This window comes from Hylobates moloch, unplaced genomic scaffold (genome assembly GCF_009828535.3).
Source record: "Hylobates moloch isolate HMO894 unplaced genomic scaffold, HMol_V3 SCAFFOLD_8, whole genome shotgun sequence".
Lineage (NCBI taxonomy): Eukaryota > Metazoa > Chordata > Mammalia > Primates > Hylobatidae > Hylobates > Hylobates moloch.
The window spans coordinates 45,654,874-45,679,499 of record NW_026652283.1 but is presented as its reverse complement, the minus strand read 5'-3'; the positions used below and the strand labels follow the sequence as shown (position 1 = coordinate 45,679,499).

The 24,626-nt window shown below is 46.4% G+C and overlaps 1 protein-coding gene across 15 annotated transcripts in view; it reads right to left on the bottom strand.

Moving 5' to 3' along the window:
- ARMH1 (armadillo like helical domain containing 1) overlaps nucleotides 1–24,626 on the bottom strand; it is a 58,140-nt gene that overhangs the window by 17,251 nt on the left and 16,263 nt on the right. For 14 of the 15 annotated variants that reach the window (XR_004249229.2, XR_004249231.2, XR_004249230.2 and 11 more), the window contains exons 2-6: nucleotides 23,470–23,697; nucleotides 15,888–15,956; nucleotides 14,835–15,001; nucleotides 11,931–12,127; nucleotides 8,903–8,987 (exon numbers count right to left, since the gene is read on the bottom strand). Coding sequence is in view for 4 of the 15 variants with exons in the window: in XM_032160623.2 (XP_032016514.1) it covers nucleotides 8,903–8,987; nucleotides 11,931–12,127; nucleotides 14,835–15,001; nucleotides 15,888–15,956; nucleotides 23,470–23,675 (724 nt within the window). In the remaining 11 variants the exon portion in view is untranslated. The remainder of the gene's footprint in view (nucleotides 1–8,902; nucleotides 8,988–11,930; nucleotides 12,128–14,834; nucleotides 15,002–15,887; nucleotides 15,957–23,469; nucleotides 23,698–24,626) is intronic. The other variant, XR_009214484.1, reaches the window with a different exon arrangement.

Genomic DNA, 24,626 nt, shown 5'->3' with positions numbered 1-24,626 from the left:
AAAAAAAAAAAAAAAAGTGCAAAGCAAAGGCATAATGTTCTGTAAGGCAAAAATACTAGTTTTAAAATGAGACCCAGGCGGTGCAGTGGCTCACGTCTGTAATCCCAGCACTTTAGGAGGCTGAGGCGGGTGTATCACCTGACGTTAGGAGTTTGAGATCAGCCTGACCAACATAGTGAAACCCTGTCTCTACTAAAATTACAAAAATTAGCTGGGCGTGGTGGCACATGCCTGTAATCCCAGCTTCTTGGGAGGCTGAGGCAGGAGAATCGCTTGAACCTGGGAGGCAGAGGTTCCAGTGAGCCAAGATCGCACCACTGCACTCCAGCCTGGGCGACAAGAGCGAGACTCCATCTCAAAAAAAAAAAAAAAAAGAAAAAAGAAATCCTGATGTATTTGCTTAACTCTGTGAAGGGTATGAAGCTAAGAAAACATAATTTTAAAAATATGGTTTACTGTAATCTTAATAGTCTGTCCTTTTTTTTTTTTTTTTTTTTTTTTGTGGTTCCCTGTAGCTGGGACCACAGTTGTGAGCCACCATGCCCAGCTAATTTTTGTAGTTTTAGTAGAGACAGAGTTTCATGGAGTTTCGCTCTTGTTGCCCACTCTGGAGTGCTGTGGCACGATCTTGGCTCACTGCAACCTCTGCCTCCCAGGTTCAAGCGATTCTCCTACCTCAGCCTCCCAAGTAGCCGGGATTACAGGCTCCTGCCACATGTCCAGATAATTTTTGTATTTTTAGTAGAGAGAGGATTTCACCTTGTTGCCCAGGCTGGTCTCGAACTCCTGGCCTCAGGTGATCCACCTGCCTTGGCTTCCCAAAGTTCTGGGATTACAGGTGTGAGCCCCTGCGCTCAGCCAGGTCTCAAACTCTTGGCCTCAAGTGATCTGCCCACCTTGGCCTCCCAAAGTGCTGGGATTAAAAGGGTGTCCTTGGGTTTTTATCTACTTCTCAAAGCTGGTAAAAACAAGGCAAGTCTTGTTCTAATACTGAAGAAAGAATAGTGTGGTGGTGAGGGGATGGGTGCAGGAGGCAGACTGCCTAGGTTCGATCTACAGCTTTCTCATTTATCATTTTGAGACTGTGGACAGGTTATTTAATTGCTTTGTGCCTCAGTTTCCTCATCTGTAAACTGGGGATGAAAATAGTACCTACTTCACAGAGTTGTTCTGAGGAATAGATGAGATGATAAAAGAGCTTAGAATAATGCTGGGCACACAGTCATTGTTGGTCACTAGTAGTAATTACGAGTTAACATTACCATTAGTATTACTGTTGTAACAAAGCTCTGTGAGAACAAGAACTTGTTTCATTTGTCATTATACTCTCAGTGCCCACCCCAGTGCCATTCTTTTTGAATAAGTAAATGAATAAATGAGAAACTTAAATCGTTGAAAATGAAAACAACAAAGGACATTATCAAGAAGGTGAAAAGAACCTACAGAATGGGAGAAACCATATATTTGATGAGCACAGAAACTAGAATATATAAAAACTCTTACAACCCAACAACCAAAAGACAAACAACCCAATTTTAAAAATGGAAAAAGGACCTGAATAGACATTTCTCCAAAGAAGAAATACAAATGGCCAACAAGTCTATGAAACAAGTCTATGGTCAACATCTTTATTCATTAGGAAAATGCACTTCGCATCCACTAAGATGGCTATAATTAAAGAATCCCCAGAATAACAAGTGTTGGTGAGGAAGTGGAGAAATTGGAATCCTCATATATTGCTGCTACTGGGAATGTAAAATGGTACAACTACTGTGGAAAAGTTTAGTGGGTTCCTCAACGAGTTAAACATAATTACCATATGATCCAGCAATTCCACTCCTAGCTATATACCCCAAAAAACTGAAAACAGGTACTCAATTACATGTAGGTGGATGTTCATAGAAGCACTGGTTCACAATAGCCAAAAGCTGGAAACAGCCCAAATGTCTAATAATGAATGAACGGATAAACAAATTGTGGTAGATACATACAATGGAATATTATTCAGCCACAAAAAGGAATGAAGTACTGATGCATGTTACAATGTGGGTGAACCTTGAAAATATTATGCTAAGTGAAAGAAGTCAGACATAAAAGTCACATATTGTATGATTCCATTTATGTGAAATATATGGAATAGGTAAATCCATAGAGACAGAATGAAGATTGGGGCTTCCCAGGGACTGAAGGGAGTGGAAGGGGAATAGCTGCTTGCTGAGTTCAGCGTTTCCTTTTGGGGGGATGAAAATGTTTTGGAACTAGATAGAGATGGTGGTTGTACAACACTGTGAATGTATACTAAATGCCACTGAATTGTTCATTTTAAAATGGTTAATTTTATGTTATGTGAATGCCATCTCAGTTAAAAAATGTGCTTTTATGAAGAAAGAAGTAAACCAAATCTGTGATTAATTTCTTTTTTTTGAGACGGAGTCTTGCTCTGTCGCCTAGGCTGGAGTGCAGTGGCACGATCTTGGCTCACTGCAAGCTCCACCTCCTGGGTTCACGCCATTCTCCTGCCTCAGCCTCCCGAGTAGCTGGGACTACAGGCACCCGCCACCATGCCCGGCTAATTTTTTGTATTTTTAGTAGAGACGGGGTTTTACTGCGTTAGCCAGGATGGTCTTGATCTCCTGACCTCGTGATCTACCCGCCTCGGCCTCCCAAAGTGCTGGGATTACAGGTATGAGCCACCATGCCCGGCCAATCTGTGATTCATTTCTAGATCAATCATACCTCTTAGAATCAGGAACCTAAATAACTTTACACAGCCAAGAACCAAAGGAAATTACAATGAGGTTCTTGCCACCACCACTCTCTCCAGGTTTCAGGGGGCCAGGGGAGGAGGTGTCATGCATTCAAAGCCTTGTCCATGTCTGTTCGGTTTGGTCAGTTAGGGCCACTGTTTCCCTGCACTAGAGTCTCTAGAGGATTCCACTGTGTTAGTGCAGTAGTTCGCTCAGCTACAAGCCCCACTGTTGTACTTTGTGGCTGATGAACCATACTTTCAACTTCACTATTAATATATGAAATGATCATTTTATTAGCAAGTCAAGTTAATTCCAGGTTCTAGGTCAAGTAGACAAAAACTGTATTCTACAAATGACCATTTTCCAAATTCATAAACAGTTCCATTTTACCATGGACTTGTTTCTTATACATATTTGTTAGCATATTTTCAGCAGTGTTTTTTTTTTGAGATGGAGTCTCCCTCTGTTACCCAGGCTGGAGTGCAGTGGCATGATCTTGGCTCACTGCAACCTCCGCCTCCTGGGTCAAGCAATTCTCCTGCCTCAGCCTCCCTGAGTAGCTGGGACTACAGGTGCGTGCCACCATGCTCAGATAATTTTTTTTTTTTTCTGAGATGGAGTCTCACTCTGTTTGCCAGGCTGGAGTGCAATGGCATGATTTCAGCTCACGGCAACCTCCACCTCCTGGGTTCAAGCTATTCTCCTGCCTCAGCCTCCCGTGTAGGTGGGACTACAGGCACATGCCACTACGCCCAGCTAATTTTTTGTATTTTTAGTAGAGATGGGGTTTCACTGTGTTAGCCAGGATGGTCTCGATCTCCTGACCTTGTGATCAGCGCCCCCCGCCCCCCTTGGCCTCTCAAAGTGCTGGGATTAAAGGCATGAGCCATCGCACCTGCCTGAGATAGGGAAAACAAGAAGGACAGGCTTTGGGAAGAAACTCAAGAATTCTGGCCATAAATTTAAGATGTCTTAAATTTAGACATCCACATGGGAAACCACTTAGGGAAAAAGTATACAGAGATGAGAAGGAAGAGGGTGACCTAACAGTCTGGTAGAGAAATAGGAGAAACAAGCAAAGGAGACTAAGGCAAAACCAGATGGTGGGAGGAAAACTTCTACCACAGAAGCCAACAAAAGAAAGTGAGGGAGTGATCAACTAGGTTGAAAGCAGCTGGGGGGTCAAGTAGGAAGGAAATGGTAAAGAAATGAATAGCTGGGGGGCAACTTGGGGTCAAAGAGGGGTGTACATCCCTAAATGCTATAATTTTACCTTTTTGGTACATGTCTTTTAAGTCTCTTTTAATCCATAAATTCCCAAAGAGGGGCTCTTTTAAAAATGGAAGATAGAGAGCATATTTGCACGTCAATGGAGATGGTCCAGCAGAGAAAAAGGGAGAGGCGAGCTACAGAAGGGAAGTCTTTGAGGGAATGTGCTTCAGAGAATAAGCAGAAGAGAAGGCCTGTGATAGGAACCAGGGACACTCTCATAATGGGAAGGAGAGCAGAGGACGTGGCTTACCTGACTCACCGGTCAGGCAGGTTGGTGGGGGAAGGTGGCGGTCTTCATGAAAAAGGAGGTGAGGCCACCAGCAGCTTCCTCCATCACTGACACCCACTGCAAGATAAACAATCGCCAGGCCCCCTAAGCCCCTCCGCCTCCTGTTGTCAGTGGACACTGCCCTGAGGGTGCCACTTTCCTTGTAGCTTTCTAAGGGAAGGATGCCAATAACCTCCCACTCTGCCCCACACACATGCCACATGGGAGTGGAGTGGGCACCCCCAACCCTTCTCCTTCCAAGACATTCAGTTTTCTCCTTCTCAGTGCAAACAAGCAAACACAAAACCCCAGTGTCTGGTACAGTTCTTGGCACATCACAGATATTCAGTAAATATTTGTTTAAAGAAACAAACCAACCATGCCCTTTTGAGCTCAGTCCCTGTCACCTACTAAACTCTTCTCCCTGCAGTCACTCAGGCTCCTCTTGGACACAGGCTGCTTCTCCATGCTGACTGCTGCCAGAATCCTAGGGCTTCACTCTGGTTTTGCAATTTGGTATACTCAAACTCAAAGAAATTACTCTCTAATCCTCTCCGGTCACCCACTGTTTAGGACCACACGTACGACCCGTCGGAACTTTCCTTCCCTCCCTCGGGCGGAGTTTCAGTGGAAACTGAAGGCGTGCGAATTTCTTCGCTCCCGTAACTTCCGGTCTACTCTGACCATGTGGAACAGTGCCCCCTAGTGGGCAATCATTGCATACGCATTCTCTACATTTGGAGTTATAGGAAGACTATTTTGAAGCGCCTGGTTAAAAAAATAATAATACATTCATTCAACAGACATTTTTTTGTGCGCACCTGTTATGAGTCTGGTATATCTGAAATTACCTTGAGGCACGTAGTTTCTTTGTTATCACATGATCCTATAACAAACCAAATGCAGTCACAGAGTCACGTTCCCACTGCCTCTTCCACACTGTTAGTTGTTACTGAATACATGCAGAAGGACTCTAACTTAGGCCGATATTGGAAGAAGCTGTGGCCAGTTACAACTCTGGAGGACTTCATCAGCATAAGAGGTTTTGTTTTGGTCAGATGCAGTGGCTTGCGCTTGTGATCCCAGCACTTTGGGATGTGGAGGCAGGAGGATCACTTGAGCCCAGGAGTTTGAGGGCAGCCTGGGCAACATAGGGAGACCCCATCTTTACAAAGAATTAACTGGGCATGGTGATCTGTGCCTGTAGTCCCAGCTACTTGGGAGGCTTAGGCGGGAGGATGACTTCAGCCTAGGAGGTCGAGGCTGGAGTGAGCCATGACTGTGCTACTGTGCTCCAGCCTGGACAACAGGGTGAAACCCTGCCTCAAAAAAGAAATAAGATTTTTTTTTACAGACTTCTACTGAGCACACATTATGTTCCAGGACCTGAGTTGGAAAAAGATGAATCAGACGCAGTCCCTCCCTGGAGTTGCTCAGAGGTCTGGAGGAGAAAGGCATAGAGGCGAGTAATCACTAATGCAGGGCATATGTGCAGTACTCACGCACTCACTCGGCAAACATGCAATGAGGACCTAACATGCTGGGGACTGTGCTGAGGATATAAGGATAAAAGCCATGACGGCTGAGCTGAAGTTGCACACAGTCTATGTAAGGGGAAGGTACCATTTTAGAGAACAGCGCTCTGACGGAGGCGGGTTAAAGGAGGGGAGGCGGGGGCAGGGGTGGGTCAAAGGAAGAAGGGCTGACATTTGGGCAGGGGTTGAAGGCAGGGTCAGGGAAGGGCTTAGAGAGTCAATGCTTAAGCTGAGAAGTGATGGATGGATGAGGAGGAGTGGGCAAGTTTGCCACACAGAGGTGAGGTGGGGAGAGGAAGGTGTCAGTGCTACCCAATCTAGTCTTTGGGATTGTTTGATTAAGCTTCCTAACATGATTCTACTACCAGGTCATCCCCTTGCTCCAATGCCAGTGACAACCCTCTGGTGCAGGGTCTGACTATTACTTAGGTCCCTGTACCACTCTACGCCTTCACTGGCAACTCCTCTCCAGCCAGGACACTCTGCTCCAGCTGCTAACAGATTTTAGCATAGCATTATTTCTCAACGTACAAGGCCCACATATGCACCCAGACCTTGCAGGGGTCAAAAAATACAAAACCGACAATGTTGCTGAAGGAATAATATGCCTGACATTCAGTTTAAGCAGTGCTGCTCAAAAATAACCTAGGTTGGAAGTGGCCTCCAGAGCTTTGTTGATCTTCCCCAGGATCTCATTTGCGTACCTGAACCTCAGTGCCTGGCTGCTCCTTATGCGCTCCTCCCCAGGCTTCCTGAACCTGGGGCTCAGCCTGTCATCCTGGACACAGGAGTCCCTGTACTGATGCCCAGACCATTCCTGCTTACTGGGCCTGTCTGTCCCAGTCTCCTGGGTCCCGCCCACTCCGACATCCATACGCTGCTTCATTCTCCTCACCAGGAGAATGAATCCTCACCAGGCAGTCCCCTGTGCTGTCCATGCTCTCTTCCTGGGGCTATGTACCCAGCCGGGCCAGAACATTCTTATTTTGTCATTTGAACCACCCCAAATGCCTCCTAATTGGCCTCCAGCCTCAAGTGGCTCCCTGTGGCTCTGGCCCACCTGGCATAGGACCACCCAGGCCATCTTCGGAGGCACTGCACTCCCTCAACCCTCACCTGTGCACAGCTCACTTTTCAGTGGCTCCATGCTGCATACTGGAGAGACTGCCACCTACCTACATGGCATTCAAGGTGCCCCTCCATTGCTCCTAGCCTACCTTTCCCAGACATAGACCTTTACCATCCCTTCTCTAAATGACCTACCCATTATTCCCAGGACACACCTTGTACTTCCTTGTCTGCCTTCCTTTCTACCATTCCCATTTCCAGAACGAACTCCTCTCCTCCTTTCGACCTTCCCAAATCCTCCCTATTCTCCACGGCTCAGTTCAAACACCACCGTCTTGGTGAACCCTTCCTTAATCTCCTCCTGTTGAAAATAGAATCTCCTTCCTCTGAACCACTATAGGGAAAGGGAAGGAAATTATATCATTTAATTATCTGCCATGCGCTATATGTTAAAAGCATAAACTTTAGAGTCAGGCAGATCCGGCTAGAATCCAATAGCTGTGTAGCCTTGGGAAGCATACTTAATCTCTCTGTGTTTTATTGTTGTATCTTGAAAAACATAAAAATACATATCTTTACCATTCATTCATGGAAATATTTGAATACCTAATAAGTACCAGGCTTTGTACTCTTATGGTTATTTTGTTGTTATTGCTCTTGTTTTGTTGTTTTTTTTTTGAGACAGAATCTTGCTCTGTTACCCAGGCTGGAGTGCAGTGGCGAGATCTCAGCTCAATGCAACCTCCGCCTCCTGGGTTCAAGCGATTTTCATGCCTCAGCCACTCAAGTAGCTGGGATTATGGGCACACGCCACCACCCCTGGCTAATTTTTTTGTATTCTTAGTAGAGACGGGGTTTTGCTGTGTTGGCCAGGCTGGTCTCAAACTCCTGACCTCAGGTGATCCACCGGCCTCGGCCTCCCAAAATGATGGAATTACAGGCGTGAGCCACCATGCCTGGCCTCTTATGGTTATTTTGAGAGTAAATGAGGTGATGTATGGAAAGTGGCTGGCACATAGAAGTTCTCAATAAATAGGCTGGGTGCGGTGGCTCATGCCTGTAATCCCAACACTCTGGGAGGCCGAGGCGGGTGGATCACGAGGTCAGGAGATCGAGACCATCCTGGCTAATGCGGTGAAACCCCATCTCCACTAAAAAATACAAAAAATTAGCCGGGCATGGTGACAGGTGCCTGTAGTCCCAGTTACTTGGGAGGCTGAGGCAGGAGAATGGCGTGAACCCGGGAGGCGGAGCTTGCAGTGAGCTGAGATTGCGCCACTGCACTCCAGCCTGGGTGACAGAGCCAGACTCCGTCTCAAAAAAAAAAAAAAAAAAGTTCCCAATAAATAAAAACCCCTGGCCGGGTGTGGTGGCTCATGCCTGTAATCCCAGCAGTTTGGGAGGCTGAGGTGAGAGGATCCCTTGAGGCCTGGAGTTCAAGACCAGCCTGGGCAACATAGTGAGACCTCATTTCTGCAAAAAATTAAAAAGTTAGATGGATGTAGTAGTGCACACCTGTGGTCCCAGCTACTTGGGAGGTTGAGGAGGGAGAATCTCTTGAGCCCAGGAGTTTGAGGCCACAGTGAGCTATGATGGTACCACTGCACTCCAGCCTGAGCAGGAAAGCAAGACCCTGCCTCAAAAAAAAAAAAAAAAAAAAAACCCAGCAAAAACAACCAACCAAATACTATGACTATTCAGTTTAGTTTCTTAGAAGAAGGACATTCCTCAGGGTGATTTCTGTTTAGCCAGGAAGCATCACATAAGACTGGGAGCCAGAGCCAGCTCTGGACCCAGGCAGATTCTCGTAACCGTTCAGGCACCCTAGGCACCCTGTGGCTGACGCAAGGCATAGGTGTGACTGACATTTTCTGAACCAGCGTCTTCCATCTGCCAAGGCTGTCCCAGACACTCAACATCAAGGCTCTTTGTGACTAAGAGAAAGCTTTTGAGAGCTGATATGCTTGGCTCTCGGTGCTCCCTTCTGCAATCTGGAGTAGCCTCCCTACCTTCATACTGGACTTCCAGGTGCATCGTGCCCAGCACCTTCAGCACGCGGTCCACGATGCTGGGGTGTGTGGTCCCAACGATTGGCTGACCAGACAGACAACAGCACAAGGTGGTTAGTCTTTCTTTTTTTTTTAAAGATGGATCCCCGGCCGGGTGCGGTGGCTCACGTCTGTAATCCCAGCACTTTGGGAGGCCGAGGTGGGTGGATCACAAGGTCAGGAGATCGAGACCATGCTGGCTAACACAGTGAAACCCTGTCTTTACTAAAAATACAAAAATTAGCCGGGCATGGTGCCGGGCGCCTGTAGTCCCAGCTACTCCGGAGGCTGAGGCAGGAGAATGGCGTGAACCCGGGAGGCAGAGCTTGCAGTGAGCCGAGATCGCGCCACTCTACTCCAGCCCGGGCAACAGAGCCATCTCAAAAAAAAAAAAAAAAAAAAAAAAAGATGGATTCCCACTCTATCACCCAGGCTGGAGTGCAGTGGTGCGATCTCGGCTCACTGCAACCTCCGCCTCCTGGGCTCAAATGATTCTTCTGCTTCAGCCTCTGAGTAGCTGGGATTACAGGTGCCCGCCACCATGCCCAGCTAATTTTTTTTTTTTTTTTTTTAGTAGAAACGGGGTTTCACCATGTTGACCAGGCTGGTCTCGAACTCTTGACCCCAAGTGATCCACCCGTTTCAGCCTCCCAAAGTGCTGGGATTACAGGCATGAGCCACTGTGCCCGCCCAAGGTAGTTAGTCTTTAGATCTTGTCTACCTGTTAGAAAGGAAACGCAGACTTCCAAACAGCCAGGTGCCTGGGTGAATGCGGGAGAGGGAGGGAGGGCAGTGGTGAGTCACTGGGCCTAGGCTGAGGCTGCCACTGAACTCTGTAGCTCAGGAGGCATTAAATGAGGCTACCTGCTAGAGGTGCAGGAACAAGGCCGGCAACTCTGATTGTGGGAGAGAGGACACAGGGCAAGGAGAATGGAACTCATCCAAGATCCTAAAATCTTCTCTTCCTCAGGAACCTCATCCCATCAGACAGCCCCTTTTCTCCTCTCTCCTCAAACTTTACCCATGCATTGGTTCTTTCTTTTAGCATTAAACATCCTCAAGCTCATCCATATTTAACAACATCGTCCTTCAACTCTGTCTTCTCCTTTGCTATTGCTCTTTTTTCCCTTTACATTTAAGCTTCCCAAGAGAAGCCACTTTTTCATCCCCTATTCATCCTTTGACAGGCTGCTGCGATTTAATTTTTCCTGCCATAGACAGTCTCCTAATTCACCAAAACTTTTCCTGCTGGGACTATCTTTCTATTCTACCTTTACTGAATGCCTCTGTTGCATCTGACCCCAGCTGATCATGTCCTCCTTACGGAAACTCTTTTCCCTTGATTTTCCAACCCTATTTTTCTTCTATCACTGTCACTGCCCTTTTTTTTTTCTTTTCTCTTCTTTCTTTTTTTTTTTTTTTTGAGATGGAGTCTTGCTGTGTCTCCAGGCTGGAGTGCAGTGGCACAATCTTGGCTCACTGCAACCTCCGCCTCCTTGGTTCAAGCAATTCTCCTGCCTCAGCCTCCCAAGTAGCTGGGATTACAGGCACACACTACCACGCCCAACTAATTTTTGTATGTTTAGTAGAGACAGGGTTTCACCATGCTGGCCAGGCTGATTGCGAACTCCTGAACTAATGATCCGCCCGCCTCGGCCTCCCAAAGTGCTGGGATTACAGGCGTAAGCCACTGCGCCCGGCCCTGTCATTGCCCTTTTTCGAAGAGGCAGAGTGGTATGTGGAAAGAATAAGGACTTAGGAGAGGGTTGATTTAAATTCTCGCTTAGTAAACACCTTTTACTTAGCATGTGGCCTTGGATAAGTCACTTAACACACTTTCTTGAGCTCAGTTCCACCATCTTTGAAAAAGGGAGAATAGTATCTGCCTCCATTAGCTATCGTGAAGACTGAGAGAGAGAGTGTAGATAAGCCCCTAACACAGTGACTGGCATGTATGAGGCACTTAATAACTGGGAACTGTGGAAATAAGATAATAATGATAATCTGATCTGTTTTTAAAATTGTTTTAGAAACAGGGTCTCACTCTATCACTCAGGCTGGAGTGCAGTGGTGCCATCATAGCTCATTGCAGCCTCGAACTCCTGGGCTCAAGCGATCCTCCCACCACAGCCTCCCGAGCAGCTGGGACTATAGGCACATGCCACCACAGCCAGTTATTATTTTTGAATTTGCCTTTTTTTTTTTTTGAGACGAGTCTCACTTTTTTGCCCAGGGAGTACAGTGGCATGATCTTGGCTCACTGTAACCTCTCCCTCTCAGGCTAAGCGATCCTCTGAACTCAGCCTCCCAAGTAGCTGGGATTACAGGTGTGTACCACCACGCCCAGCTAATTTTTGTATTTTTAGTAGAGACGGGGTTTCATCATGTTGGCCAGGCTGATCTTAAACTCCTGACCTCAAATGATCCGCCCGCTGCAGTCTCCCAAAGTGCTGGGATTACAGGCCTGAGCCACTGCACCTGGCCTGATGGTTCATCTTCTATCCCCTCTTTACTAGGCACAATGTCTTCATATGCTCACCATGCCCCAAATTCGGTTTCACTTGCATCCGAGGGTACTGTCTGAGAGAAGGGCAAAAGCCAACAAGAAAAAAAAAAGCCTTCCCCAGCACTGGAGATCTGGCCTCTTCACTTACATGCTGTCTACAAATGCACCATTATTCTTTCCCTATCAAATCGACTCCTTTAATCTTTTCTACAGCCCTTTCATCATCCTTGTTGCTTGTCTCAACCACTTTTAAGTCTGCCAACATCTTTCTGATTCTTAAGTAAACAGGACAAATCACTCTGCTGGGAGGCATGAACTCTCTGCCCTACCTTGGCCTTCTGGAAGTAACGCTGATTGAACAACAGACATGCAGTGGGAGGCTGAGCTCCGTTTCTCATGCCTGTGTGGAGTGCAGCTGCGGAAGGTAATTGTAAGATTATTGCATCTGAATCAGAACCACAGGAGCATGCAGCCTTGGCTCACCTGGGCAGTCCTGAGAGTCTGCAGGGACAGCTGCTGGGCTTTGGGGGACTCGCAGGGCAGCAAAGCTATTAGACCTTTATACACTTGATTTTGGTACTTGGGATTGCCGTGGACCAGAGAATCCAACAGAACCTGCACTTCCTCCTGGGTCTCCTCTGACTTAGACTTTGCCAAAAATTCTGCTATGGATCGTACACCTGAGCAAAGAAGAGAGGAAATGCTAAATTGGAAGGGATTTATGAAAATAATCCTCACTCAAGATTACATAATACGAATAGGATTAAGAGCTCTTCAACCAAGCCTGTTCAACCAAAGCAAAATTGAGGCTTGGTTCTGATGTTGCATCACTGTCTTGTTTACCTTAGAGCTATGTGGCTGGAGGATTTTGTTTCAGCATAGGCATGTCAAAATCTGTGTTTTAACGTTTAAAATGGCTCTGCACAATTTACAAATAAAACATGCATTTTTTTATTGCTATATGATAACACTTGTTTGTGGTTTTTTTCTTTTTTTTTTTGAGATGGAGTCTCTCTCTGTTGCCCAGGCTGGAGTGCAGTGGTGTGATCTCGGCTCACTGCAACCTCTGCCTCCCGGGTTCAAGCAATTCTCCTGCCTCAGCCACCCAAGTAGTTGGGATTACAGGCGTGTGCCACCAGGCTCGGCTAATTTTTGTATTTTTAACAGAGACGGGGTTTCACCGTGTTAGCCAGCATGGTCTCGATCTCCTGACCTCGTGATCCACCTGCCTTGGCCTCCCAAAGTGCTGGGATTACAGGCGTGAGCCATGGCGCCTGGCCATGATAACACTTGTATAGCACTCAGCAGTTTGCAAAATGGTTTTATAAATACTAACTCACTTAATCCCAGAAACTATACCGAGAGGAAGGTGTTACTCCCACTTTATGGATGAAGACACCGAGGCTTTGAGAGGCCATGGGGTAGATAGGCAGGAGAATCTTGATGAGAATGCAGGGTGGGAAGTGCTTTGAAAAAGGGAGATGTGGGTCAGGCGTGGTGGCTCACGTCTGTAATCTCAGCACTATGGGAGGCCGAGGCAGGTGGATGGCTTGAGTTCAGGAGTTCAAGACCAGCCTGGTCAACATGGTGAAACCCTGTCTGTATTAAAGATACAAAAATTAGCTGGGTCTGGTGGCACATGCCTGTAGTCCCAGTTACTGCGGAGGCTGAGGCAGGAGAATCGCTTGAACCCGGGAGGCGCCGAGACTGTGCCACTGCACTCCAGCCTGGGCTACAGAGCGAGACTCTAACTCAAAAAAGAAAAAAAAAAAGGAAAAAGAAAAAGGGAGATGGGGGGGATGGTATCTCTTTTACATGCCTCACTTGGAGCACTTCATAGATTATATTAAAATTATTGAGCCGAGTGTGATGGCTCATGCCTGTAATTCCAGCACTTTGGGAGGCCAAGGTGGGTGGATCGCTTGAGCTCATGAGTTCGAGACCAGCCATGGCTAACATGGCAAAACCCCGTCTCTACTAAAAATAACAAAAATTAGCCAGGCATGGTGGCACATGCCTGTAATTCCAGCTACTTGGGAGGCTAAGGCATGAGAATTGCTTGAACCTAGGAGGCAGAGGTTGCAGTGAGCCGATATTGCGCCACTGCACTCCAGCCTGGGCGATAGAGTGAGACTCCATCTCAAAAAAGAAAAAGAAAAAAACTAGATTATTTACTTTTCTCACCAGACTCTAAACTCTCTGAGGACAGGAACTATATTGTATTCATTTTTGTATCCCTAGCATCTGGCATATATCTAGCACACAGTATTCAATAATTTTATTTCAATTTTCTTTTATTTTATTTCCTTTTTTTGTTCTTTTGAGACGGAGTCTTGCTCTGTAGCCCAGGCTGGAGTGCAATGGTGCGATCTCGGCTCACTGCAACGTCCACCTCCCAGGTTCAAGCGATTCTCCCGCCTCAGCCTCCCAAGTAGCTGCCATTACAGGTGCGTGCCACCACGAGTTTGAATTTTTTTTGTATTTTTAGTAGAGACGGGGTTTCACTGTGTTAGCCAGGATAGTCTTGATCTCCTGACCTCGTGATCCAACTGCCTCTGCCTCCCAAAGTGCTGGGATTATAGGAGTGAGCCACCGCGCCCGGCCTAATTTTTGTATTTTTAGTAGAGAGGGGGTTTTGCCATGTTGGCCAGGCTGGTTTCAAATTCCTGACCTCAGGTGATCCAACCACCTCGGACTCCCAAAGTGCTGGGATTACAGGTGTGAACCACTGCGTCTGGCCTTCAATTTTATTTCTTGAGTTATTCATAATTCAATTTCTTTCTTTCTTTCTTTTTTTTTTTTTTAGATGGAGTTTCACTTTTGTTGCCCAGGCTGGAGTGCAATGGCACAATCTCAACTCATCACAACCTCTGCCTCCTGTGTTCAAGCGATTCCCCTGCCTCAGCCTCCCAAGTAGCTGGGATTACAGGCCCCTGCCACTGCACCTGGCTAATTTTTTTGTATTTTTAGTAGAGACGGGGTTTCTCCATGTTGGTCAGGCTGGTCTCAAACTCCCGACCTCAGGTGATCTTTCCGCTTTGGCCTCCCAAAATGCTGGGATTACAGGTGTGAGCCACCGCGCCTGGCCTCATAACTCAATTTCACAAAAGATATTGGGCCACAGCTCAACAAATCTTTGAATGGATGCCTGAAAGAGGATATATTTAAAAAGGAGAAGTGTTTCTAAAACCACTACTGAAAAATGTGAGCAAATGATGAATCAGGAGAATCATAAATCTGGGTCTTCCAGTGGTGACATGGACAGGAGCACAAAAAGCTTCCTGTTCAACCAGTTCCATGATGTGTTTTTCCTATAGCAGTGGTGGGTTCTGCCACCATTTCATTCAGGCCCCTAGGGAGACACATCTTGTCACACACAGTACCCACCATAGCTTTCACAAATAAGCTCCTTGTATGTCCTGCCAGAGTTCGCAATAACCTGAAGTAGTTTGACAGATTCCTTCTTGGCCTCCTCCTTGATCTTCTCCAGCCCAAGTATTTCCAAGAGTGTTAGGACACCTCCAACCTCAAGAAATTCTATAAGGTACCGATTACTGTCCAGAGGGATAGAAAAGTAGAAATAAAACTCTTGTCAAGTTCCTTTGCACTGAGCTTTCAAAGAGATCCCAAGGTCCCCTCTTCACATACTTTGCCCTCCTATCCAGGAAATGTCCATAGGTAAAGTGACAGAAGAGTGTGGAAATTCTTCCTTCCAGCAGGAAAGACTGGAATTACATACTAGGGACAGTTCTTGGTTTTGCCATTCCAGCATCTCCTCTCCTTCTTCTTGTAAATACCACCTCAACTGTTACTTGGGGAATCAGCTCTCTGCCACTCATGGGCCATGTAGTTTTGGTGGGGTGAGGAGGTGACGGTATGTCACCCTTCTGACTGCAGAAGTTTGTTTGGGGCTGGGCATGGGATCTAAATTGGTCCAATGAGGCTCAAAGCCTGGGACTTTCTTGGGAAGCTGTGGAAAGGATCTGCTCTGTTTTTGGTATGTCTAGAACTCCTGAGGACCATGGCTTATGGAGGTCTATGAACACAGAGGAGAAGAGACAGAAATGGGGGGAAAAGACAGAGAAGGAGGCCAAGTACTGATGACATTCAGCCCTGGATCTAGTTAGGGCTGAAATATATATTTCTACCCTCTGGGTTTTTCCAGTTAAGTGAGCCACTGGTTTTCCTTTTTCTGAGTCCAGTATGAGTTGGTTTTCTGTAATTCACAATGGAGAGGGTGCTGACTAGTTCACTGCAGAGCAAGGGATGGGGAGCAACTAGAGCAGGAGCCCGGTGGACATTACCTCTGGGCCCATCCCAAGAGCTACAAGGAACCCACTGCTAACAGGAATCCGTGGCCCTGGGTGGTGTGAATGCCAAGGACATCATGAGCCTGAGATGCCACTGAGACACCCAGAATCACGCTAGAACAGAACTCACCTGCTTACAGCTGATAAGAAGATGCCAATGGACCTGAGAAGCTTTTCTAAACATGAGTCAGTCATATAGCTGTATGACACGTTAAAGAGTGAGTTTCAGGGTGGTTTTTCACACAGAAGCCAGAGCCCGGGCCTGATCTCTGGTACCACCCAGGGCCCAGGGTGGCCAAGTAGCTGAACTGTGCCTCTTTACCCTGAGTGGAGCTACCAGCTGAAGGGGAAGTGGCAGTACACACAGGGTTGGGGGAAGAGGGTGCTGGCTGTTCACTGTTCTCCAGGAAGCTCCTCTGTGGCAGTTCAGCCACCTTGGCTCTTACAGGCTTTCTAGGGAACAAGGAGGCTCTGATGAATTAAGGGTCCCTGGAGAAGGCTGGGGGTCAATATCTCAAACCTCTCTAAGCCATGCCCATTGCATCCTTGGTCTCAGCATAGTTCATGACTTTGTGCCTCATTCTTAGATTTCCCTAAAAAGAACCAGCTTCATCATTAATTCTCAATTTTTGTACTTGTTCAAAGTTTTACACTGGAGGTCACTATCCTTATGAAGAATTGGCTTCCTAACAAGAATAATAGGAGATGGTGGAAAAATTAAACTCTGATTTAAAACAACCTCAGTATTTAATATTATTTTTTAATGTGAGTCTTTGCAAAAAGCCTCATTATAATAAAGTACCCAAAGCACGCATCAGCTCAGATACAAGGTATGAAATCAAGCCACAACAGAAAAGGAACCAGTCAACAATTACTAGGCTCATAACACATCAGAGGCTTTTAGAACACTTAAGAAATTAGCTGAAATTATTGCAGCTCATGGAGGATGACTGAGAGCTTCCAAGGCTGATAAAGGCTAACGTAATGGGTTGGAGGTAATGGTGCTTTGTTTGGGTGGGGGGTGTGTGAAGCAAATTATCTCTGCTGCACCCTGGTTCCCAGGATGCCAATAGAAGTAGAGACAGATTGGCTCATTAGGAAAGGCTTTTTACTGCAAAAATAGTGTTTGCCCTGGAGCCAGGCTCCCCTGCCTGTTGCTGCCATAGCTGGGGCCAGGCAGCAGCCCACATGGTGGTCTTATTATTCCTACATTGTCCCCACCCTGCTCCCTCAACCTCTGCCCCTCTTCCTGCCTCAGTGCATTCTCTACTTTTTCTTCAGGCTAGGCTGACCAACTTTTGTTTTTGTCACCTTCTGTTTCCTCTGTCCTGAGCTAGTCTTTTTTTTTTTTTTTTTTTTTTGAGATAGGGTCTCACTCTGTTGCCCAGGCTGGAGCACAGTGGTGCAATCACAGCTCACTGTAGCCTTGAACTCCTGGGCTCAAGCAATCCTCCTGTCTCAGTCTCCTGAGTAGCCGGGACTACAGGCACGTGCCACCATGCCCAGCTATTTTTTTCTGTTTTTTTTTTTTTTTTTTTTTGAGACGGAGTCTCGCTCTGTCACCCAGGCTGGAGTGCGGTGGTGCAATCTCGGCTCACTGCAAGCTCCACCTTCCGGGTTCACGCCATTCTCCTGCCTCAGCCGCCTGAGTAGCTGGGACTACAGGAGCCCGCCACCACGCCCGGCTAATTTTTTGTATTTTTTAGTAGAGACAGGGTTTCACCATGTTAGCCAGGATGGCCTCGATCTCCTGACCTCGTGATCCACCCGCCTCGGCCTCCCAAAGTGCTGGGATTACAAGTGTGAGCCACTGCTCCCAGCCTTTTCTGTATTTTTTGTAGAGGAAGGGGTCTCACTATGTTGCCCAGACTGGTTTCGAACTCCTGAATTCAAGCAATCCTCCTGTGTCAGCCTTCCAAAGTGTTGGGATTGCAGGCATGAGCCACTATGCCAGCTTTATTTTTTGTTTGTTTTTTTCTTCCTTTTTGTGGAGAATGGAGTTTTGCTATGTTGCCCGGGCTGGTTTTGAACTCCTGGGCTCGAGCGATCCTCCTGCCTCTGCCTCCCTTAAGTATTGAGATTACTGGTGTGAGCCACCACCCCCAGCTAGTCTTGTTCTCATAGTCACTCACTATACATATTTCTGGTCTATTATTTCCAGGAATTAGTTCCAGAACACATTGTTTGATCCTGGATCTAGAGAACATGGGATGAAGGAGCAATGTTGGGGCCACAAGGTCAGCAGTAGCTAACAAGTACCAGCTCCTATTGTGTGCGGGGCACTGTGCTAACTGCTTTGCTTGCGTTGTCTCATATCATCCTCGCCATGGCCCTCCAGTGGGTGCTATTAGCATTTCCATTACTTCCTGAGTAACATGAGGTAACAATCTCAGGTCAATAACTTGTCCAAGGTTCCACAGTGAACTGCTGAAACCTGGATTTGAACCTAGGCAGTCTGACTATGATTCTAACTCTTACTGTTAGGCCTTCTGGCTTGTAGACAAATGGAGGGAGGGGGCTTTGCATATGCACTCCCAGTGTGGTGTCGCAGGTGGAGCTGTGGTCTGCACAGTCCACTGAGTAGGAGACACGATGGCATATAGGCTTTCGAACAGACACCCGGTTCTAACCTTATCTCTACCATTTGCTAGTAAATTACTCAATCTTTTCAAGGCTCATCTTTCTTATCTATAAAATGGAATAATACCAATCACCTATTAGGCTGGGTGTTAGGCCCAAATGACATAATATTTGTATAGTATATATCTCAGTGCCTAGAACATAAAGACTCAATAGGCTGGGCCCAGTGGCTCACATCTGTAATCCCAGCACTTTGGGATCCCAGCACTGAGGAGGGTGAATCACTTGAGGTCAGGAGTTCAAGACCAGCCTGGACAACATGGTGAAACCCCGTCTCTACTAAAAATATAAAAATTAGGTGGGCATGGTGGTGCATGCCTGTAATCCTAGCTACTCGGGAGGCTGAGGCAGGAGAATTGCTTGAACCTGGGAGGTGGAGGTTGCAGTGAGCCGAGATTGCACCACTGCACTCCAGCCTGGGCAATAGAGTGAGACTCTGTCTCAAAAAAAAAAAAAAAAAAAAGAAAAAAGAAAAAAAGAAAAAAACTCAATAAATGGTAACTAATTTTATCATTTAATATATAAATCCTTAGTTTTACTGATCTATTCTGAAAGTTCAAGTTTGAAAAAAGGGTTTAGGCTTATTGGGACTATGTGGTAGTCAATTTTGCAAAAAATAATGATGCTATGATGCCATTATATTGACTTGTTTTCCTCTAAAATCCACCATAACTGGAGGGCTGAGTAGGAGAAGTGGGTTTGCTAATTCAAAACACTGTTATCACGTCACGCAGTCTATTTTATCTGTTGTATGACAAGGCTGCAAAAAGTTAGGGAATTATGAATAATTCTAGGTGTAGAACACTGAATCTACAACTGTTCAGTAAAAGCATGGTTCATTCATTTAGTAAGCACTGACTGAGTACCCACTGAATTTTAGGCACTATGATTGGCACTTGAGAAATGAAGAAGAATGATGTAATGCCTAATGTAATAAGTGCAATGACCAAGTAAGAAAAGCACAGAATGCCCAGACACACTGACATTTAAGTGGGGGATTGGAGTGGGAGAGATCCTGCAAGAGCAACTGAGAAACAGCGGGAGAAGGTAGAAGAGAGGACAGCTTAAGCAGAGGCAGTAGTCAAGCAAGGCCAGGACTAGGGTGAGTTGAGGGAGGCACTTGCTTGGGGTCTGAAATTAAAAGGGGCACCAAAAAACTCAGTAATCAAATAATACTTCAATACACTATTTAAAATAATCAAATTAATATAAAAAGTCCATGGTGGGCCAGACATGGTAGCTCACACTTATAATCCCAGCACTTTGAGAGGTCAAGGTGGGAGGGTCGCTTGAGCCCAGGAGTTTGAGACGAGCCTGGGAAACAGCAACAGCAAGATCCTGTCTCTACAAAAACATAATAAAATTAGTTGGGGGTGTGGTGGTGCATGCCTATAGTCCCAGCCACTTGGGAGGTTGAGGTGGGAGGATGGCTTGAGCCCGGGAGGTTGAGGCTGCAGAGCTGTGATGGCACCACTGTACTCCAGCCTGGGTGACAGAGAGTGAGACTCTGTCTCAAACAACAACAACAACAAATCCATGATGAGATGAGTAAGACATCACAGTGTTAAATAGACAGGATCTGACCCTGCACCTGTACGACCCTGCCTTACTCATCTCACCCTGTGGCCAAATGGAAAATATTGTCCAGTAAGACAAGGAAGGAAAAAGGAACTCTAGATTTGGCAACAAAGCTAGGGACTTGGTGAGGTTAGTGTCATGAGCTGTGGGGACAGGAGCCAGGTTATAGGCAGCAATGTTTCTCAAAGCATAACCCGTGGACCACTGGCACTAGAGCCACACAGAGTACTTGTTAGAAATAAGGGTCCAGGGTTCCACCCTCAATCTACTAAAGCAGAACCTTGGGAGTGTGGGTGGATAGGTAACTGGTTATCTGCATTTTAAACCTCTTTTATGCACAATAATATCTGAGAACAGACTGGGTGTGGTGGCTCACACCTGTAGTCCCAGCACTTTGGGAGGCTAAGGTGGGAAGATCGCATGAGGCCAGGAGTTTGAGACCAGCTTGGGCAACATAGCAAGACCCCACCCATGTCTACAAAAATTTTAAAAACAGAAAAATTAGCTGAGTGTGGTGGTGCACGCCTATAGTCCTATCTGCTTGGGAGGCTGAGGTGAGAGGATCCTTTGAGTCTCCAGGAGTTTGGGGCTGCAGTGAGCTGTGATTGCGCTGCTGTATTCCAGCCTGGGCAACAGAGAAAGATCCTGTCTCAAACAAACAAACAAACAAACAAACAAAGAACATTTGGGTAAACCTACAGATGTATTCCATCGTTATTCCCTGTGTTACAGGTCTGAGTCTGAAAAATAATTTTATCAATAACTTAAATGTAAAAAAGAGAGCAGTATTTACTTAAACCTTTAATTCTGCCCAGCTGCAGATGCTGGGTCATTCATTCCTCTACTCAGCAAACATGTGCCAGGCGTTGTGCTACATGTTAGAAATACAGAGATAAGTAGAACAGATGCGATTCTTGCCCACAGAGATCTTAAAATCCAGTGGGGGGAAAGAGAGATAATAAGCAGGTAACAACAATAAAATGTTATGATTATTAAGGCAGAGGAAGTCTATGAATATATATAAGAAGGGAACCTAAGCTAGCCTGGGACTCAGAAATGGGCTTCCTGAGAAAGTGATGTTTAAATTGAGACCTGAATAATAGAGTAGTAGTTGGTCAAATAAGGAGGGAGTTTATTTATTTATTTTTATAGAGATGAGGTCTTGCTCTGTCCCCAGGATAGAACACAGCGGTGTGATCATAGCTCACTGCAGCTTGAAACTCCAAGGCCTAAGTGATCCTCCCTCCTCAGCCTCCCAAGTAGCTGGGATTATAGGTGTAAGCCACTGTGCATGGGTCAAGGAGGGGGTTTAGAGAAGGCAAGAGGGTTCAGGCAAGGAGAGAAATATACAATAAAAGGGTCTGAGATAAATCCGTAGTGCCATGGGCACACAGAGCAGGAATATCCTCAAATCCACCTATAACTTCAACTATCACCTTGATGGTGACCAGATCTGTCTTTAGCCTTGACCTGCCTCCAGGGATCCTAAGCACAGACATCTCAAACTCAACATGTCCCAAAACAAGCTTATCTACCCTCAAACTTACTTCTCTTCTTATGTTCTCTTCCACATAATGGCACCCTATTCCCCTAGTTTACTAAGCCAGATATGTGACACTCATCTTGTGGCATATGAGTGAAGATGGATATATGGGTATGGAATAGTTGGATATATAGGTATGGAACTCAGATTCAAGAGAGAAATTTGGGCAGGGATACTTATTTGAAAGCCCTCATACAAGAGTGGTGTTGAATCTTGACAATGAACTAGTCCCTCAGGGAGAATCTGAGAGTGAGTAGAGAAGAGTGACAAGGATGGAATCCCAAGGAACAGCATTTAAGGGGTGGCTGAAGAAGCGCAGGAAATGCATAGAAACCAAGATAATCGGTATCAGAGAAAACAGGAGTGTTTTGAGAAGTGGGAAAGATTGATTGACAAATGCCACTGAGAGGTCACCTATAAGGAGATGCAGTCCCTGGGTTTTGCAACTGGAAAAACGTGGGTAACCTTAGCAAGACCTGCATCAGTAGAGTGGGAGGCACCGAAGTCAGATGGCAGCAAGTGGAGAAAAGGGAGGAGAGGAAGCAGAGACAGGGAGACTCAACAACCTTTATTTTTATAATCTTTTAAAAATGTTTTGAGATGGAGTCTGTCTCTGTGGCCCAGGCTGGAGTGCAATGGCGCGATCTTGGCTCACTGCAGCCTCCGCCTCCCGGGTTCAAACAATTCTCCTGCCTCAGCCTCCTGGGTAGCTGGGATTACAGGCATGTGCCGCCATGCCCGGCTAAATTTTGCATTTGTAGTAGAGATGGGGTTTCCCATGTTGGCCAGGCTGGTCTCAAAATCTGCCCACCTCGGCCTCCCAAAGTGTTGGGATTACAGGCGTGAGTCACCATGCTCGGCCCCTCAACAACCTTTTCAAGAAGCTTCATTGGGCATGGTGGCTCATGCCTGTACTCCCAGCACTTTGAGGTCAGGAGTTTGAGACCAGCCTGGCCAACATGGTGAAACCCTGTCTCTACTAAAAATACAAAAATTAGCCAGGTGTGGTGGTACATGGCTGTAGTCTCAGCTACTCGGGAGGCTGAGGCAGGAGAATCGCTTGAACTGGGGAGGTGGAGGTTGCGGTGAGCTGAGATTGTGCCATTGCACCCCAGCCTGGGCCACAGGGAGAGACTCTGTTTCAAACAAACAAACAAACAAAGAAACAAACAAACAAAAGCAGCTTCACCATGAAGGGCAGAAACTGGGATTGGGTGGAATATAGATTTGAAACAGGGATTCAATTTTATTTTTTAAAGTAGAAGAGATTTCAGCATATATAAATGCTGAGAAAACGCTGGTTATGAGGCAAAGGTGAAAGCTATAGGAGAGAAAGAATAAGGAGATAGGAAGGGGTTCAAGTGCAGTACAAATAGAGGATTAGCCCTAGACAGGAGTTATACCTACTTCAACTCTGATGGGAGCAAAAGAGGTTAGGGGTGAGAAAGAAATATAATTATAGGTTGGGAAGACAGGAAGCTGACAGAGTTCTTGACTCTAAGGATTTTTTCTTATCACTTTTTTTTAACACCAGATGTCCTGTTCTAAAATATCAGAATCAAGAGAAAACTCCTTTGACAATCTCCTCTCCTTTTCATTTTTGAAGGTTGCCTAATTTTTTTTTTGTTTGTTTTGAGACAGTCTCACTCCATTGCCCAGGCTGGAGTGCAGTGGCATGATCTCGGCTCACTGCAACCTCTGCCTCCCGGGTTCAAGTGATTCTCCTGCCTTAGCCTCTTGAGTAACTGGGATTACAGGCACCTGCCACCACGGCTGGCTAATTTTTGTATTTTTAGTAGAGACAGGGTTTCACCATGTTGGTTATGCTGGTCTCGAACTCCTGACCTTGTGATCTGCCCGCCTCGGCCTCCCAAAGTGCTGGGATTACAGGAGTGAGCCACCGTGCCCGGTGCCTATTTTTTTTTTTTTTTTTCTGTTCAGCAAAGGATACGTGATTCTAAGCGAGGTGGTCAAGCGTACCAGGAACAAACTGGCTCCCTGGGAAAACTCCTGCTCCAGTTCAGGGGCAGTCTTGCCTTGGTTGGTTTCAATGAACTTGTCGAGGATGTGACTCCTTGCGACTTTGTCAGCATTGTCCCACTCCTGTAAAAAACTTAAGAGCCTGCTAATTGCTGCCTGCTCCTTTATAGAAGTCATGATCAATCAGTCCTGAAGTTGGCTACAGAGGGAGAGAAAACAGACGGGTTACCAGAATGTTTAGAATCATGCAACTCCATTATTTGTCTAGCAATCAGCTGGAGGCAGGTTTGGCTCTATCATGCAAATGGGTGTAGTTATGCGCAAAATATACTCTAGGACTGCTCACCTGCTGCTTGAACAGGGAAGCTCTAGCTGGAGTGTAATGGGATTAAGAATATCAGTGTGCTAAATGTCTGCTCTTTTAAGAACTAAACTTTTAGCTCTTTGGCTTCTCTACTGATGCTAGCAACTAAAAGACCACAGCATCCAGCTGAGATAAAAGTGCTTAGGCCGGGCGCGGTGGCTCACGCTTGTAATCCCAGCACTTTGGGAGGCCGAGGCGGGCGGATCACGAGGTCAGGAGATCGAGACCACGGTGAAACCCCGTCTCTACTAAAAATACAAAAAATTAGCCGGGCGTGGTGGCGGGCGCCTGTAGTCCCAGCTACTTGGAGAGGCTGAGGCAGGAGAATGGCGTGAACCCGGGAGGCAGAGCTTGCAGTGAGCCGAGATTGCGCCACTGCACTCCAGCCTGGGTGACAGAGCGAGACTCCGTCTCAAAAAAAAAAAAAAAAAGTGCTTGCTAAGGCCGGGCGTGGTGACTCATGCCTGTAATTCCAGCACTTTGGAAGGCCCAGGCAGGCAGATCACCTGAGGTCAGGAGTTTGAGACCAGCTTGGCCGACATGGCGAAACCCCCTCTCTACTAAACATACAAAAAATCAGCCGGGCGTGGTGGCAGGCACCTGTAATCCCAACTCTTGGGAGGCTGAGGCAGGAGAAATCGCTTGAACCCAGGAGGCGGGTTGCAGTGAGCTGAGATCGCGCCACTGCACTCCAGCCTGGGCGACAGAGTGAGACTCTGTTAAAAACAAACAAAAAAAGAAACAAAAAAAACAAAAAACAAACA